At 50.4% G+C, this 18,395-nt stretch overlaps 1 protein-coding gene across 1 annotated transcript in view; it reads right to left on the bottom strand.

Moving 5' to 3' along the window:
* FA2H (fatty acid 2-hydroxylase) overlaps nucleotides 1-18,395 on the bottom strand; it is a 51,951-nt gene that overhangs the window by 11,508 nt on the left and 22,048 nt on the right. The window contains exons 2-4 of the mRNA XM_079117251.1: nucleotides 11,714-11,806; nucleotides 1,614-1,756; nucleotides 916-1,022 (exon numbers count right to left, since the gene is read on the bottom strand). Coding sequence (XP_078973377.1) covers nucleotides 916-1,022; nucleotides 1,614-1,756; nucleotides 11,714-11,806 — 343 coding nt within the window. The remainder of the gene's footprint in view (nucleotides 1-915; nucleotides 1,023-1,613; nucleotides 1,757-11,713; nucleotides 11,807-18,395) is intronic.

The following is an 18,395-nucleotide window of genomic DNA, read 5'->3' as shown; positions in this document are numbered from 1 at the left end:
CAGTGAAGGGGGGCCGTGTTATTCCCAAGCCAGGGCTCTGCTGCACGGTCCTTTGCCCTGGACATGAGCTAGGACACTGTCAGATCTTTCTCTCCCAGGTTCTCTGCTGATCTGTGCTCTGATCACAGATCAGTCTGAATATAGCTCTCAGCTGTGCCACCTGGTGAAGTGGTTTCATTTTCTTTTTTCTTCCTCTTTGTCCTTTTGCAGTGCTGGGGATGGAACCCAGGGCCTTGTGCATGTTATGCACCACTGTCCTACATCCCCAGCTCTTTTTATTTTTAATTTTGAGACAGGGTCTTGCCAAGTTGTCAGACTAGCCTCAACCATGCAGTCCTCCTGCCTTGGCCTCCCTACTTTCTGGAATGACAGGTGTGCACCATGCCTGGCTTTGTCTAGTTTATTTATTTATTTATTTTTAAAATACATGTATTTTTAATATATATGTGTGTGTGTGTGTGTGTGTGTAGTTATCGATGGACCTTTATTTTATTTATTTATATGTGGTGCTGAGAATCAAATGCAGTGCCTCACACATGCTAGGCAAGTGCTCTACAACCCCAGCCTCCTTGTTTAGTTTCTTGACAAAGAATCCCAGGTTCTACATTTCCTGGTATTAGACATGTTGAGAAGACCCCTACTCCCTGCCCCCCACCACCTGTTTATTGCTATGCCATCTGGGGAAGTGACTTAGTTTATAGTTTCTGCTGATGTTTTGCTAAGTTTTGTATCCATTTGGGGGTGGGGTAGAAGTCTGAAAAAATGTTTCAAATGTTTTCTGTAAACAGGCCTCACTTAAAAGTCTTGGTTATGTGGTTTAGGGTCTTATGCTCTTAGAAATGTAGGTGCAGGGAGAACACAGATCTCCTGCCTCCAGGACCCACGGGAGCAAGTCTGAAAGGAACCTGGTATTACCTGTTGTGAACGATGTGAAGAGGCGGACATTGCCTTGGGCAAGAGTTCGGTAGTAGGACCAGCTGAGATACAGCATCAGGGGCACCCAGATGATGGGTACACTATACCTGCAGGAGAGCCACCGGGTAAGAGAGATATATGCATGGGGGATCCACAGGGTTCACTTTCCCTAGAAACACACAGTTCAACCGGGGATGGGGACAAGGTGACACCAAAGCACATGCAGAAAGTATCTGGAGTCCTGGAATCAAAGGGACACTCATGGGAGCGATAGGGGGAGAAAAAAGGCTTTGAATCCATCTACCAATCTGAGATGTGTCATTGGAAGAAAAGAACTTCATCCCATTGCTACTTACTTTGTGCAGCTTGATAGATAATGACCTCTTGTGGCAGAGGAGATATTTGCAGGTAAAATTGTTCCCATGGACATTAGAAGCTGCTAACCGAGCAAAGGAATGTGAAATAGACCAGGGGTGGCATTCAGAGTAGTTTATGGTTAAATGTAGGTTTCTGGTTACACTGAGTGAATGGACAAAATGCACAGGAATAGATTATGTCTATGGCATGTCCTACCTTCCCCAAGAGCTTAGAGTACATCCCTGCATTCTAGGGAGGGACCTGATTGCCTATCCTTTGATATCTGACTGGCACTATCAGGAGAGAAGGACATCCCACCACAGATTCCTTTCAGGGCTCACCAGGCAGTCTTGGAGAGGGCCTCGACAAGGTCTGAGTGAAAGAGGCGAATGGGCCTGGTCACGGGCTGGTGGACCCATTCATCATACTTTTCTCCCAAGTGGCCCACCTGCCACAGGAGAGGCTTCTGCCAGTCCACCAGGTCCTGCAAGAGACAAGGTGGACCCTAGATATTCATGCCTTCCCGTTCCCCCATGCATTCACCCATCTTCTAGGTATAGCAACCCATTCCCCACCCCTCTCGGCTCATGCAGTTTGTTAGCACTATCCACCCTCCTGATTCAGGATGCAGAACTGATCACCCACCACCACCCCTGGCTACAGCCATGGGATTCAGAAAGCTGGTGCAATGAGTTTTCTTCCTGATGGGGCTGCTAGCAGAGCTTGCCTAAGGACTCAGCACAGAGGATGGCCAAGCCACAGCTAGAGGCAGAATCCCGGTGATGATCCCTGAGCGCTTGGATTCAGCCACAACTGAAACCTGTAGTTTTGCTTGGAACTCTTTCAATACAGGAGTCAATATATTCTATATCAAGAACAAAAGAGGCTCTTTCCCTTCCATCATGGGCTTTGTTCTTTGTGTTGGTCTGGGTAACTTCTTCATTCACCCTTTCAAACAATCGTTCATTTAACAATTTGCTTAACATTTGGTGTGTGTGTGTGTGTGTGTGTGTGTGAGAGAGAGAGAGAGAGAGAGAGAGAGAGAGAGAGAGAGAGAGAGAGAGAGAGAGAGAGAGAGGGAGGGAGGGAGGGAGGGAGGGGGAGGGGGAGGGAGAGAGAGAGAGAGAGAGAGAGAGAGAGGGAGGGAGGGAGGGAGGGAGGGAGGGAGAGAGAGAGAGAGAGAGAGAGAGAGAGAGAGAGAGAGAGAGAGAGAGAGAGAATGAGAGCAAGCGAATGCACGTGTGTGTATGTGCCAAGGGCTGGAAAGAACCAACAGGAATGTAAGACACCATTTTTGCTTCATATAGCTTAGTGCTTAATCAGAGTTTCAGTCTCAGGTACAAATCCTGGTTCTTCCATTTACAGTGTGACCTTGGGGAACTTATTTGACTTCTCTGAGCCTTGGTGTACCTACCTATAAAATGGAAGTAATAATGGTACCTGCATTAAGTGTTCATTAAGCAAGGTGAGGCATGCCAAGCAAGACAGTTTAGTGCTGGATGATACAAGGGAGGGTGAGATCCAGAGGCAGGATGCTTGGTACAAATGCCCAGGTGCAGGGGTGGTGAGAATGGTTTTGCAGATGATCTGGAGTTTGATCACATAACATGCAGGGTTTGGCAAGGGGGAGAGGGAAGGGAACAGAGGGAGTGTGTATAGATGTGGAGTTCAGAATGCCTGTGGTCCATCTGGTTCCTTAACACTGCTCTGTGGATAGTAGGAGGAAATTGGCTGAGAGTGTTGGAAAACAGAATACCTACACCAGGTCTCAAAGTTGGTGCTTCATCTGCCAGTCAGGTTGTTCTCAAGGCAGGGATGCATGCACACCCCAACAGTACTCACAGGCTCGTCCCCAGAGGCAGGGGGAAAATACTAGAGATGCTATTTCTATTTGTGATATATTCATCTCATCTTGAACCCACATGTGACTGTGTTCTAATGCCCAGAATGGTACATTGGCATAAGCAAATAATTTATAGATGGTTAAAATGAACATATAATGCAGAACATGCTCACAAAATATTAATCATAGGGATGCAGATTTTAAAAAACTGGAGTCCACACCTTTGGGCAATTGGAAACCCTTGAAGATTTAGGATGACTCAGTGCACTGAAGAAGATTAATCTGGAGCCCAAACAGTAAAGAACATCAATGTGGGATGAAGAAACGATGATGGTCAGGGGGACCTGGCTCTGCCGTCTATCAGTTTCGTGAGACCCTGGGTAAGTGTCTTTACCTCTCAGAGTCCCTCTGTTTTCTTATCTGTGAAGTTGGTGGGCACTGCCCCACCACCTACAGTTAGAATAGGGGCAAGGTATGGCACACGGTGGGTGCTCAGTCAATCTCCAATACAAGGGAGGTGGGTGGCCACGGCAGGTGGGAAGGACAGAAGTGACAGGTGAGGAGAGGAAAGGAGTCACAGCTGGAGTGAGGAAGAATGCGCAAGCCTGGGAATAAGAGCCAACCACAATCCCAAAGCCAGCCTCCTCATCCCTGTTCAGGCCTCCCGGGACACAGCCTTCACGTGCTCCCAGTCCTTCCGGAGGCAAAGCTAGTGTTGCCATCACATTTTCGGAGCAGGCAGGCAATGCCACTGGGCATTCTCCCTGTGCCTGTGACCAGAGGGAGAAGCCCAAAGTAGGCTGTGGCTCCTGCCATGTCCCAGGTGCTGGCTGCCTTCTTGTGGCTGGAAGACAACCCGGGTCACCCTGAGCCAACTCATTCCCAGCACCAGCTAAAGAGCTGGCCATCCAAACTCCACCCAGTTGGGCTCTCTCCCTAACCCAGTCTCCTTTACTTCATCCCTTGGATCTAGAAGCAAACAGATCCACTGGCTGCACGCGGGCCCTTCCTTCCATTCCTCCACCCCGGCTCTCTAAACACGCACCTGTGCACTCCTTGCTCCACCGCCACCAAGAAAAAGAACTGGAGGAACCAGCTAGTGGCCTGTGTTTGCAGCTTATCTTGAGCCACCTATGGAGCCTCACCTCAGAAGAAGCTGGCCAGGGTCGTGGAGAGCTTAAAGCTCTGTCCCAACTGCAGTAACGCTGAGAGCAGACAGAGCAGTTGCCATGTGCCAAGCACGGCTCAAAATACCAGCTGTGGGTTAAATCATTTGCTCCTTGCCATACCCCAATGAGGCAGCCACTAAAATTGTTACCACTTTATCAATGGGGAAACTAAGGCTGGTAACCTGCCAAGGTTGCCCAGTTATACTTTCTTGGTGAGTTGGTGCCTTTACCATTGGGAAATAGTCATCTTGGTCCTTATAAAAGTTCTCGTCCTGAAGCCCCATTTGGTATTAACAGAACCTTGCTGTTTCCTGAAGTTTGGTGTTTTCATGAGCTACTTTAACACTCTTTTCCCTTTAACTTGTGTATGTCTTACATTTAAAGTGCATCTTTTGTGGACAAGCATACAGTTGGGTGAACATACGCCCAGACCCCAGTCCAATCTCTGCTTTTTAATTGCAGGATTTAGTTTATTTACATTTAATATTAGAGTATTAGATTAGTATTAGAATATTATTTTCTTGTTTCCTGTTTCCTCTGGCTTTATATTTCTTCTCTTTTCTTTTTATTTATTTATTTTTTGGTGGTACTAGGGATTGAACCTAGGGCCATCTACCACTGAGCCACATCCCCAGCCCTTTTTTATTTTTTATGTTGAGTATACTGGGACAGGTTCTCACTAAGTTGCTGAGGCTGTCTCAAACATGTGATTCTCCTGCCCCAGCCTCCCAAGTCATGGGGATTAGAGGTGTGTGCCACCACACCCAACTTCTGTTCTTCTTGTCTTGTTTGCCTTAATTATTTAAACATATTCTGTCTTCTCTAATAGGTTTTAGCCATGTCATTGTATTTCCCCCAGAGTTGCTCTGAGGATGAGTTCCTTCTTATTACCATCCGTCTCAAGTGAATCCCCTGGTTTTTTTCTGTCCCACTTTTGGATGTCACACAGGACACCCCCATTTGTACACTTAATTTGGACTTAGCTACCTTTGACCACAAACATTTCTACCTGTAGCATGGGGATGTGACCAGCCAGGCACCTTTCTCTCTGCCTAGCAGTGGTTTGGGTGAATTTTGACTTGTTGACCTGTTTACTTCCTTTGTTGTACAGGGGATTGAACCCACGGTACTCTACCACTGAGCTACAGCCCCAGTCCTTTTTATTTTTTTTTATTTTGAGAAAGGGTCTTGCTAAGTTGCTGAGGCTGGCCTCAATCTTGTGATCCTCCCACCTCAGGCTCCCGAGTTGAACCGCTGTGATTAGAGGTGGGTACAGTGGTACCCACTGTCCTGGCCCACCTTTACTTTGTAAAGCAAGCAGAAAGCAGCATAGGGTTCATAAGTATAATTAAGCTGAGATACGTGAAGAAATGTCTTAGCGATCTGAGCAGGCAGGGACTCCAGCCCAAATCTCGTGCCCTTTTGTAATGGGAACAGGAACTGCACAGCTAGGGAAGGTGGGAGCTAGATTGCTGAAGAGGTGTTTTCTGGGTCGGCAGGAACAGAGCCCCCCTAACACATGGGTTTGTCATTTGATGTCCTGTTACCCATTTGACCTGTGGACATGATTTCAGTTACTCCGGGGAGCCCAGCAGGCCCTGGCCTCCTGTACACATGGCAGGCTTGCTGTCTAGAGTCAGTCCCAAGGCTGCCTCTGGCCCACCTGTGACACATGACTAGCTCATGTTATAATATTACGTCTCTGAGATAGCCATCCTCAATGCCAGGGAGGGCCACTTCACTCTGGTGTCTGAATGAGCACCCTGGAGGATGCTCCCCCAGCCCCTGCAAACAACCCCCTTGGTCATCAAAAGCCAAAATCTAAAACCCTGTTGCCAGGGTCTAGCCCCACTCTTCCAGGGAAGTAAAGTGAGCTACCCATATGGGAAGGGAAATCCAGCTTATTGGGCTCCTCCCCATTTTACTTAATTGTTATTGTCGTTGTTAGTAATTGTAGCAGTACTAGGGATTGAACCCAGTGGCATTCTACCACGGAGTTACATCCCTAGTCCTTTCTATTTTTTTGAGATAGGGTCTCACTAAGTTGCCCAGGCTGGCCTTGAACTTGTCATCCTCCTGCCTCAACCTCCAGAGTAGCTGGTCTTCTTCTAATTTGGGGGGTGAGGATACTGAAGTCCAAGAGGTTAGATGACCCTGGGGATGGGGTCCATTGGTCCTGAACTGGGAACTACCTCACCTTCTTCCTCTAGCCTGTAGCACCCTCCACACAGCTTCCCAAGAGCTGGGAACTCCTCCTGGGTGCTAGACCCTGGTTTAGTTTGTACATGCGCTGACAGGGTGGCCTTTCTCAGTTCTAGTCCTGGCCACTGAGGGAGACAGTCTCCCTCAGACTGGGTGATAATGGGTTCAATGCCTGTCACGTGCTGGTCATTTCCAACATGGCAGCTGGCTGGGAAATGGTTTTGAGATGGGAGAAAGGCACAAGCTGTCTGCTCTTGGGCAATAGCCAATGAGGTTTGGAGAGGGACTTAAGATAAATTTCACTTCTACTCTGCTGGGCTAAGGACCCCTTGGCCCCTTGCCCTCCCATACAATGGCTTTCTTCCTCCCACCCTGCTTTTGCTTAAGGCTTGGGAGATAATAGGAAGGCATGGCAAAAGTCTGTGGCCTCTTAGGAGGGTGGGAGAAAGGGGAGAATAGGCCACTGATCATGCCTCTAGTTCCTGTGCATCTGGGGACTTCCAGAGCCACCCTCGCAGTAACAAATCCCCCTCCTACAGCTGTGGAATTTGATGCTCAGAGAAGGCAAGTCCAGCACTCAGGGTCACCCAGCAGGACTGTGTGGCTGAGGATGAGGCTATGCCCAGCAACTGCTCCAGAGTGGGAAACTCGCTGGGTTAGAGGGGGTCCTTTGGTGATTCACAGACCTGAGCAACAGGCTGGGCTCCAGAAGGCAGATGCAAGTCTGGGTGTGCTTGACCCAAGCACCTTGTGCACCACAGGGCCCTCCCTCACCCAGATCTGCCCCTACCCAAGGGGAGGGCCTGTCTGAACTATGCCAGGAATGTAGCCTGCAGCGGGGGGGGGGGGCGGGGGGGGGGGGGGATCCCTCTTCCCATGCAGCACAGGGACCAGGTGGCACAGGACACTTCCCTGGGGCAGCCCAGCCCAGGAGCCAATGCTGAAAATCTGCTTCTCTCCAGGGCAGCAGGGGGCTGAGGGGGCAGCTGCTCAGGGCCAGCAGCTCCTCCCACCACCACTGCCACCACCACCACCAGGGCCAAGAGCTAAGCCAATTGTTTAAAGAAATGTCCACCCAAACCCCAGAGCACATGGCTCCAGTGCAGCTTTCTGAGCCAGAGAGGGGGAGGATGGGCTTCTAGGCAGCAGCCCGAGGAGAGTGGAGGGGAAGAATGACAAGCAGCTCCCCAGGAATCCGGGCTACATTTTCTGCACCCTTGTCATGGCCCCACTGGGCTGGGGCCTCATGTCCATTAGCCTCTATGAGCCTTAATTTTGAGAGGGAGATTGTGACAATTTGATTTTGTAGTTGGGAAGGTGAAGGTTGGATGCTCAGCCCTTGGTGCTGAGGCAGGGCCTGAACCCAGGCCTCCAGATCAGAACCCACTCTGGGAGGTCTCTGCTTAGCTGAATCAGGCCCCTGTAGCTGTGGCCTCCTCACCACAGAGGCTATGGTGGCTAGTGCAGCTGTCAGCTGGAGCAGAGAGGCGAGACTCTTGTTGGTCTTGTGGGGCTGCTACAGGCCTGCCCTGCACAGTCTAACTGGGACAAGCTCAAGTCCAGAGGAAACCTCCTTGGTGACCCTCCCCTCACCAGAGGACACAGTGGCTGGGGAGGTGGCAGAGTGCCCAGAGGTGATCCAAGCTGTTACCCACAGCTTTGAGCTTTGTCCTTCCCAGAGGCAAGTGTGCCATGAAAGCCCTTGTTCTTATCCAGGTGTTACACTACCGAGTTCTCAGGGACTTATGGGAGGGACCCAAAAGGTAAAATCCATATTGTCAACATCAACACCTTTGCTAGACTCTGGGGACCCTTGGAGGAGCCCCTCGTCAAGGGTTGTGTGTGTAGTATTAGGCAGTGGGCAGGGACAAGGAGTTTGGGGAGTTGACCACTGCATTTGGTTTGGTGATACACCTTGTCTGGATGATTCTGTCACTTGGGGGGAAAATGTGGCACGCGCTGACAGCTTCTCCTGGGTGGCAGGAAGCTGGTTCTGCGAGAATCTGGCTTATCCTGAAGCCCGAGGAGGAAGAGGATGTGCAGGAGTCGAGGAGGAAGAGGATGTGCAGGAGTTGTGGAAATACCTCCCCCTGTCTGCCACCCCCTGTCCCAGTCTCAGGCCCAGCTGTCAGGGTGAAAGACTACAGGACACATGGGGGGAGCAGGGAGGAGAGGGCTCAGCAAGTACTGCCAGCCAGCTGGGCTGTTGACCTGCAGCCAAGTGACTTTGGCAGGAGACTTAAGCTCCACCTCATTAGTTACATCAGGATAATTATAATCCTTATCTCCTGGTGTTGTTAGCAGAAGCAAATCAGATAACAGATAATACATTTAAAAGACTGGCTTGGAGGTAAGAACTTAATAAAAGAAACATTCATTTGGTGCTAATTATGCTGTGGTTGTGTGTGTGTGTGGGGGGGAGGTGGGGGGGCTGATGTGTGCAGGGAACTTCCCCAAACCCTTCAAATCCCACCTGTTCCATCAGAGTGGGAAGGGTGGAGAGGGTTTCCAAGGAAGGGCTCTGGAAAGGACACAGTGAAATGACCAAAAGAGGTGGCAGGACAAAGGGGACAGGTGTGCCCAGAAGCCAAGAGCAATGGGCAGCTCCGGCCACTGGAACAGGAACAGGGCCGGTCTCAAGCCAGCTGGGTTCCCGAAAACAGGGAGAGATGTGCAGGGTGGGGAGCTGCAGGCCGGGTCCTGCCCGGTGGGGTGAATGAAGGAATGAGTTAGAAATCGTTCCAGTAAAGTTCCTTGCCGAGCCAGAAAATCAGATGGAACCCCACCTCGAAGCAGGGCGGGGCCGGCCTTTCTTCCTGCTTCCCGCTCCTTTTCGCTGGCTCTTCAGACCCTTCTGCCCTGGGCCCGGCACCCTGCTCCAGTTTGCCCTCGCTCTTTCCATCATAGCCTACTTGGCTCCCCAGCATCAAGGGCCAGGGAGCCTGGGTGGCATACAGAGGGCCTACCTTGAATTTTGAGGGTTAACTCTGGCAATCCCTCTGTCCCAGGAGCCACCTGCAAATGCACCCTGGCTGGTCACTGCTCTCCCTGCCACTCTGTTCCCTCCCAAGGGGCTGGGGATTGACAATGTGGTGGAGTCAGGAGTTAGGAATTTTTTTTTTGAAGTTTAAAGGAAAAGAACAATGTACCCTGTACCCTCCCTAGGAAGCTTGGCTCTGGGAAGCTTTCCTGGCTTTCTTTGTGGGGCGCTGGGGAGGCATCACACAGACACCAGCAGGGTGGGGGCTCCCTGCCAGAGTGGTCCCCACCTCCTTTCCTAGGCCAACCCTGTCCTCCTTTCTCAGACAGGGGGAAACAGGAGGAAAGGGGAAAGGGTGAGAAAGTTTGTGTGAAAGAAAACAGAAGAGAGGTGGGAAGGTGAGTCAGGGGGCAGCCCTGGAGTCAGGGGTCTGCTCAGGAGCCAGGCTGGGAGCACAGCCTAGGGGAGGAGACACTCGCTTCCCCTTGGGTACAGTCTCCCTCAGAGCATAAGTGCTGGTGGACCAGCCCCAGTGGACATGATCCTCCCTTTGCCTCACGCAGTGATGGGATGGGGTTAGCCTGGAACCAAGCTAGGAGACTGTAGGAGGAATCTGCCCCAACCCAGCTCAGCCATGGCCCCTCCCTTCCTGGATGGTTCTTTGCCTGTGACTCCACAGGATACCACAACAATCCAGTCACGGTTAACTTTCTCTTATAGTACTTTCTTTCCAATATTCAAGCCTAAAACCAAGCCCACAGGTGCTGGCCCCAGCAATCCTTCCCTGCCACTCCTTCTAGTACCTTCTACTGGTCACTCACAGCCCTGAGACAGGACATGCTACAGCTTACTCCCTAGTCCTGTTCTCATTCCCCAGATCCATCCCATCTCCCTCTAAAGCCCTTCCCATTCCATGGTTAGGTCCAGACACCACCAGCTCCTGGGCTCTTTGACCTACTCAGGCTGGCTGCTCCCCTTGCATTCTGCCCATAGGCAGAGCAAGTCCAGGTCCTCAAAAATCACCCCAAAAGTCTGCTAATTGTACTAAGGCCTCCTATCTGGGTCCTTGGCCTGATGCCTCACACTGGTGATGAGCAGCTATGGTCACACCAGGGGTTGAGGTCAGGAAATAGGTCCCAACGGGAGGCCCATTGTGTGGCCTTCCAAGCCTTTCTTCTCGATGGCCTTGTGTTTTCTTCTTGCTCACTTGCCTCTCTGGAGAGGACAGGGCATGGAAAAAACATTTCAAGTCTCCAGCTGGATGCCCCAAGGTATCTTTGCCACTGGCTCTCCTAGAGGCTGTGGCAATCCTACTTGACAGAAGTCATCTCCGGGTCCAGGGTCAGGGCCTTGACTCCTGGTCTGAGGGGTCAGCTTGTGTGGAGACCCCTGACCCCTGCTCCATATCCTCTGGTCACCTATGTTCCTGCTATGCTTCTTGCATTTCTTCATGTTGCTACAACTGTTAGTGGGTGGGTGGAGAAAGAGGCTAATGATCCTGTTTTATCTGTGCCTCTGGTGTTTGGTGTAGGCATTGGACACACAGGTCCAGCAGTTTTAGACATGCACACTCGTGTTTATTCCAAGAGGAAATGGTAACATGACTTTGGGCAGTCCTATGACCCATGCTGAAGAGAAATGACATCCAAGCCTGGTTCCCTCCTGAGCCACCAGGCAACATGGCTTCTCTCAGCTCCCTACTGAGAGCCTCCGTGTCTGCCTGGGACCTCTCAGCTCCTCAGGGCTCATCTCACAACAAGTGGGGTCTGCTTGGCCTCTAAACTCCAAGAGGAGTTTATCGTAAGGCTCTAGAGCCCCCCTTGGCTTCTCCCAGACATTGTGGTGGGTTCCAGTCCCATTTCCTGCCCAGCCTTCACAGGCTCCCAGGCGTGTATCCACCAGTGACTCTTCTGAGTGGTCCCAGGTTCCTGGGGCAGCTCTGCTGTGTGCACTTGTCAAAGTGGGCATGCCTGGGCCTGCTGACCCTGTCATTGTCCCCAATAGTGTTTGGGGACTGTTCCACACAGAGACCTTATGTGCTGTCCATTCCAGCTTTCCACCAGAGAGACACCCCTATACCTGCACCTGGGTTTGCTACTCCCGTCACAACTGTGAGCTGTGCATGCTGTGTCCCTTCTTCATCTTTCCTGGGCATACACCATGAGTATCACAGCCTCTGGCTTCACGTGCTACCCCCTGGCCCCAGTGCTCCCCGACCATCACCCCTTTCCATCCTGTGCCAGCTACCTTGTCCCAATCCACCGTTTTGAATCTTGGTTCTATAGCAGGGTCTGCCTTCCGAGTTTCCACAGAGGTCACAGTCACATTCTCCATGGAACCCTGGAAAGAGAAGGCATGCGCGGATTACTTACAGCGGATACGGGGAGAGAATGGAGCCCTGAGCTGCGCTGAAGTGAGGCAGCCAGGGATGGGGAGTCCCATGGGTGGGGCTCGATGGGTGGAAATCAAGGACACTGAGTACTTTTGAAAACAGACGCTGATGTGGGCGTCATTATTCTTTGTACTTTTTTTCTCCTTTGGAAAGATTTCTGTGAAAGTAAAAGAAGCAGAAGAGAGAAAGCAAGCTGGCCGAGACTGTGGGGATGTGAGAGTGGTTAGTGGGAATGTTCTGGAAAAGGGGTTCCTACTAGTCTTCCTCCAAGTCCCAGGCAAGTGTCCGGCAGAGTGAATCACAGGGTGGCACTGAGGGCACCTGGTGGGGCTCATGGTGCCAGGCTCAATGACTCCCAGCCCTCCCTCCCTGCCTGCTTCCCTTTCTCCCTGGCCATTCAACAGATCCCATGGGTCACAGGCTGGGACTTCCAGGTCCACGTGCCCACAGGAAAGAAAGGTGGCAGGGAGCCAGGGAGACTGTCCCTCCAGCAACCCCATGGTCTGTCAGCTGCCACACATGGGGCAGAACTGGCAGAGAAGTGCCCAAGTGGGCTCAAGGTTAAACAGAAAGAGCAGAGAGGTAAAGTCAGAAGGAAATGGAATGTGCTGGGAAAAATCACGCAGCTCTGCCAGCTCTGACGTCACATGGGGCGAGGTCAGAGAGAGCAGGCCGGCAGGTAAGAAAAACTCCTGCTTCCCTGTAGGAAGGCTCTTTCCCAGGGGACCTTCCTCCAGATCCCTGGGACTGAAGGACTCCATCATGCTGGTAGTTCTTAGAAGCTGGGTATTGGCAAGAGGCTGAGGAGGTCTGAGCAGCCATTTGGGGTCTCTCTTGTCATGATTCTTACAACTCTGTTTCCAGAGGAAGCCAGGAGAACCTAATGGTGACAGTGGTCATAACGGTGTTTCCTGGGAAAACCCATTTAGGGTGCAAATGAAAGTGGGCTTCTGCGCCCTGCTTTAGTCTGCTTACCTCCATATATTCAGTCTGTGTCAAAAAACTAATACTGAAATATTTTTTAAAAAGCATTTCATGCTCTTCGGAGGACACGGAAGAGTGAATTTTACAGCACATCATGCATAGAAGCTCCCAAAATATCCCACATAGGGCGTCTTCCCACTTCCCATCAGTAGTCAATTATCTTCTTCCTTCCAATTGTTTTACCCTTAGAATATCCCAGAATGCACCCAGCCACAGGGCTCTGATCCTCCTCCCTCCTGGACATTTTCTCTCAGTTAAGTCCTTTCTTAGAGTGATCTCCCTGTTCTCTGGACCCCAACCCCACTCACTGCAATCCCATTTTCCCCTCTCAACAAGTCTTCCCTGGCAAGAGGTTATCATTCAAGGCTTTTGTATGCACACTGGTCTGACTTGGGCCCATCCACCTGACAACCTCTGAAAACAGAAGAGAGGGCATCTGTCCAGCTGCCTCTTAGCACGGTGCTAAGGACTCTCCCAACTCATGTTTCCAGTCCTTGGCATAGTCTCCCTTGTGCTTGACTGCTCACCTCCAGGTTTCCTGGAATCATTCCTGGGTCTTCCACTCTCTGGCTGCACAGGTCCCTTTTCTTTCACCCGATGGGCCTATAAATACTTGAAGACAGCCAGTATTCCCACCCTCTGCCATGTGCTTTCCCCTGGACCCTCGTGGGATGCAACAGGGTCTCCAAGCTTGCTGTTTGGCCCCTGTACCTCTTCCTCTTCCAAGCAGGTGTGAAGGGACCTGTGAAGAACCCAGCAGGGCTGCACCCCCCTCTCCTGCAACATCGTACTTCTGACCCTGGGAACTGAGCAAACACTGGCCCTTTTGGTTACCAGCCTATCAGCTCATTCACTCAGCTGATGGACGCCTGCAACTTTTTCTCTGGGCTACTGCTGCTGGCATGAGGTTGTGGCTGCATGTGGTCTAGGAGGTGACCTGGACCCACAGGCCTGCTCAGTGGGGAGATACAGAAGCCACATAGTGAGGCTAGGAAGCCTGGTGTAGTGATGCATGGGACAGTGGGGCAGGCAGAGGGGGGCCAGCGGGAAACAGAAAGCCTGAGGAGGGAGATCACAGAGGAAGGTTTGCGGGGTACCTATATCGGCCTTTCTTTCATGGCGTTTCCTTCCTCAGTGAAGTACCACAAGGGCCCCCCCCCCTCCTCTCCTCTTCCCCCCAATTCTTCCCTCACACAAGGATCTCACCGCATCAGGGCTTCTATCCACTTATTCGCTGGCACACACGTCTGAGCATCCCCAACGTGCCAGAAGCATCAGCTCAGATGACTCTCGAAAACCCCTCTCTCTCTCTGACCCTGGCCTCATTCCTTGCCCCTGAAGAAAGTTTGACTTCCCACAGCAGAACCTCACCTGAAAGCCCTGCTGTCATCTCCAACACAACATTCCTAAAGTAAACACAGTGATATCCTCTGCAGATCGGCTTATGTGACTTCCTGTATTAGAAATCTTTCCCCTATATTTCCAAACTCCTCTTCTGGTGCACCCTGGGATTAACCCTTTTCCCCCATTCTAACCAGATGGGATGACCTGCCATTTTTTTTTTTTTTTTTTTTTTTTTTTGGTGCTGGGGTTTGAACCCAGGGCCTTGTGCTTACAAGGCAAGCAATCTACTGACTGAGCTCTCTCCCCGCCCCTGGCCTGCCATTTTTTAAACATGCTTTTCATTTTCCTTTCCAAGCATCACCGTGTCCAGGATGGGCACAGAGGTTAACATTTCATGAATGCTGACTGTAGCCTATCCCTTTAATTTTCTTAATGACTGCATGAAGTAGGCACATTATTATTTCCATGACAGAGGAGGAAACCTAAGCATGGAGTGTCCCACAGTGAGGCGGGGTGCGGGGGTCCAGCCAACAGTGGGACTCTGGAATATTCTCTTTCCCATTATGCTCTTCTTCCCTCCCATCCTCACCAAAGATGATCTTTTCATTTTCCAGCTTTTAAAAAAACCATGCTTTCCATGTATTTAAATACTCACTGCCTCAGTGGGTAGTTTTAATTTCTTACTTCTGGTTGTTTTTGAATATTTGAGTAATTATCTTGTTTGACAATGGCATTATAGATACCAACACCTCAGGGACCTATGGATTACTCTTTCCTGTTTCTCCAGCTTCCTAATGGGCTCTTACTAATACTCTATGGCCCACCCACCTGATCTCAGAGGGCCACGTTTCAACACGGGGTCTTTGCAAAGCAGCCTGACTCCTGCCACGTGGTGGGACTGGCTGCTGTGGGTGGAGCAGGTATGACATCCTCTTAGAATCACCTCACAGAGGGGAAATGAGGCTCTCTGCCTGAGGGGGGTGGCCCAGGGTCAGGCCATCCTGGAATGCCACTCTGGGCTGGAAGGGCAGGGTCCATATGCATGGATCAACACTCTAACACTAAGCATGGTGGTGCATGCCTGTAATCCCAGGGGCTCAGGAGCCTGAGGCAGGAGGATGGTGAGTTCAAAGCCACTCCAGCAACTTAGCAAAGCCCTAAGCAACTCAGTGAGACCCTGTCTCTAAACAAAATATGACAAAGGGTTGGGGATGTGGCTCCAAGGTTAAGTGCCCCTTAGTTCAATCCCAGTATAAAAAAACAAACAAAAATTCCAACACTCTAGACTGCAGATTTTAAGTGAACTTTGTCTGAGTACATAAAAAAGGTATAAGCAGATCTAACAGTACATAAAACTGATTTCAGATTGCATTTTTTTTTTTCTAAATAAAAATATTTTGGGGTTGGAGGTGTAACTGAAGAGTAGAGCACTTGCTTAGAAGCACAAGGCCCTGGGCTCAATCTCCAGCACAAAAAAGAAAAAGAAAAAAATTTAAAATTGCTGTCAGCATTTTATAAACAAGAGGAAATTTCATATCAAATACATAGGAAATATATGTTTTCAGAACAAAAGGTATATCTTTCCAAGGAAGCGCAGTTGGCAACTTGATACTGACATTAAAAAAGGAGGTCCTGTTTTAAAATGTTTATTAAGCAGGAAAATAACAATGTAAACTTTTGTATATTAGCATTCATTGTACATGATTGTTTCCTTGGTTTAAGCTGGTTGATGTGGGACTCTATAACAGGAAGTAGATCACAACTGCTCACTTTGTACCAGTTCTAAGCCTTTGAAAAATTACTGAAATAGTCCAGTTTTATAGAAAGATGTTGACTCAATACAGAAAGAGAACCTTGAAACTTTTTTGTTTAATTAGAAATATCCTGAGTGAAACAAGGGAAGTGGAGGGGCCCCTGATCCTGGGCCAGCACCTCCACCTGAGCCAGGAGGCTGGGGAGCTGCACAGGCTGAGTGTGGCTCACCAGCTCACGTCCCTGCACAGAGCAGTCAGAGATTTCCTCTGGAGAGTTCCTCTGAATCACAGACCAGTGCCAGTCTGAAGGCAGGGAACACCCTGCCCACAGAGGATGAGGAAAAGAGGGACAAAGGGGAAGGCAGTAGGTGTGACCTCTTCCTGTCCTTTTCCATCTTTCTGCTGCCCCAGCCTAATCACACCTTGAGGGGCCTGTGTTCAACAGGGAGTAATGTCAAGAGTGATGTGCTTTTGACAAATAAACCCTGGAGTGACCATTTAAATAAGGTGCTTTCTGGGTGGCCTTATGGGACCACACCCCTTACTGGCAGAAGCCCAGGTTATTATCACAAGATTGAAGGCACCTCCAATAGAGGAGGAGACTCCAAGGAGAGCCAGAGCCAGCCACGCATCAGCATCGGCAGAGCAGGAATACTCTTAGGGACAGGAAAGGGTCTCCCAGCTCCTATTTCGTTGATTAACTTCCTTGAGTCTGGCTGTGAGATTCCACAAGGTCTGAAAACCTTCTCTGCCTGCAGACAGAAGACTCTTCTGAAGAGGGTCTTCCGATCCCACTTGGGGGCTCCAGGAACTTGTCCTTCCAGTAGCAGCCGTACCACACACGCTGATCTGGGCCTTGTTTCCAGGTGCCTGAGCCCCGGTATTTATTTTACAGTTGAGCTGGACTCACCCTGCATTCCACAGGCAAACACCATCCATGAATCACAAGTGTGTAAAGGTCATTCCTGCAACTAGGGTACTCTAAAAGGCTTTTTAAAAACGTTTCCTGGACACTTTAAAAAAAAAAAAAAAAAACTCTCCCGATCCTGGAAGGAAGACATAGGTAAGTTTAAAAACCTGAAAGAATCTCAAAGTGAAGAAAACCTGTGCATATTTCCAGTATTAGCAGACTGTTCTGCACTGTGTCTTTGGATTGGGTGTGCTTCAGCATTTGGGAAGGATGGTGAGTAATTTTGTGGTCAGACTTTTATTGACTCTCACAAGAATGACTAACACAAGTGTGATGAGTGTGACGTGGCAGAGGGTGTCCAATCCACCTGTGTCAAATGACAGCTTTCTCACAGAGTCCACCTGAGGGACAGGAGACAGTCCTGGGGGCAACAAGAAGGGTGCTGCAGACCCAGTCCCTCCTCTGGGCCCTTCTCCCCACCTCTGGGAAGAAGCACTTTGTGCTTAGTTGCTCAGCGCTGAAAGCATCTTCCTCTCCTTCCACCTTATTTACCTGTTGCCTCCCAAGCTACAGTGTAACTTCTGGGCTCATCTTGTTCACTGTGAGGGCCTGGCACAGGGTTGGCACTCAAATACTTGCTGAATGATACATTAATGAGTAGTCTGCTTGGGTGGGAAGGCCACTGTGTGGACAGGGCAGCAAGAGGGCAGCTACCCAATGCCTTCCACAGTTTGTGTTTACTTAGAAAGAGGACAGGTACAAGGAGCCACCAATGTCACCTGCCAAGGAGATGGCACAGGCAGGCACAGCACTTTGTAGCTGAGAGCTGCTAGATATGTTAGGCAATGTGATGGTGGGGTCAAGAGCGTGTTTGTCCTCCTTAGATACTTCCAGATACAGTCTGAGACCAGGCAGGAGAGAAGTCTGAAAACAAGAGCACCAGCCATGCTTTCTCCCAGCACTGGGTCAACTCCTGATTGGCAAGCGCCCTGCTCACACCAGTGGCCCTCCCGGGCTCCCTCCTCGGCCAGCACTTTCATACTAGGTTCAGCACCCTCAGACCCAGATGCACAGAGCATCCAGCAGGGGCTCCCTGAAGTTCCCAGTCAGCCCCACAACAGGCCGTCTCTCAGGGAGGCAGCCCTCGGAGGTGTCTGGGCTGGGAAGAATCCAAGGCAGCCATTTAGTTCTTGCTTTAGACTCAGCTCTAGACCAAGGGGCACGTTCTAGACAGGTTCCACTGCCAGCTTGTAACCTCCAGATCTTCCTCCTGGAACAAGAAGTTGCTTCTCTCTGTCAAGGGCACCCCAGCTTCCAGCTGTCTTCAGAGGGTAGGGGGGTAACGGTGTGGAGTGTAGCAGGCAGGGAGGGGTGGTTCACGACACAGACTTACTTTGTTTGCATGTTAAACAGGCAGGAGTCATCACAGCTTCCACAAAGTGAGATGCTTATTCTGATTTTCCTTAAGACGTGAGGCACCAAGAAGCACGACTCAGACAAAACCATGAGGCCCCTTTTTACCAGAGGCATTGGCATGGAGAAAAA

The sequence above is a fragment of the Sciurus vulgaris genome, assembly GCF_902686455.1.
Source record: "Sciurus vulgaris genome assembly, chromosome: 17".
Classification (NCBI taxonomy): Eukaryota; Metazoa; Chordata; class Mammalia; order Rodentia; family Sciuridae; genus Sciurus; species Sciurus vulgaris.
The sequence above is the reverse complement of the archived record's forward strand: the minus strand, read 5'-3'. Positions and strand labels throughout refer to the sequence as shown.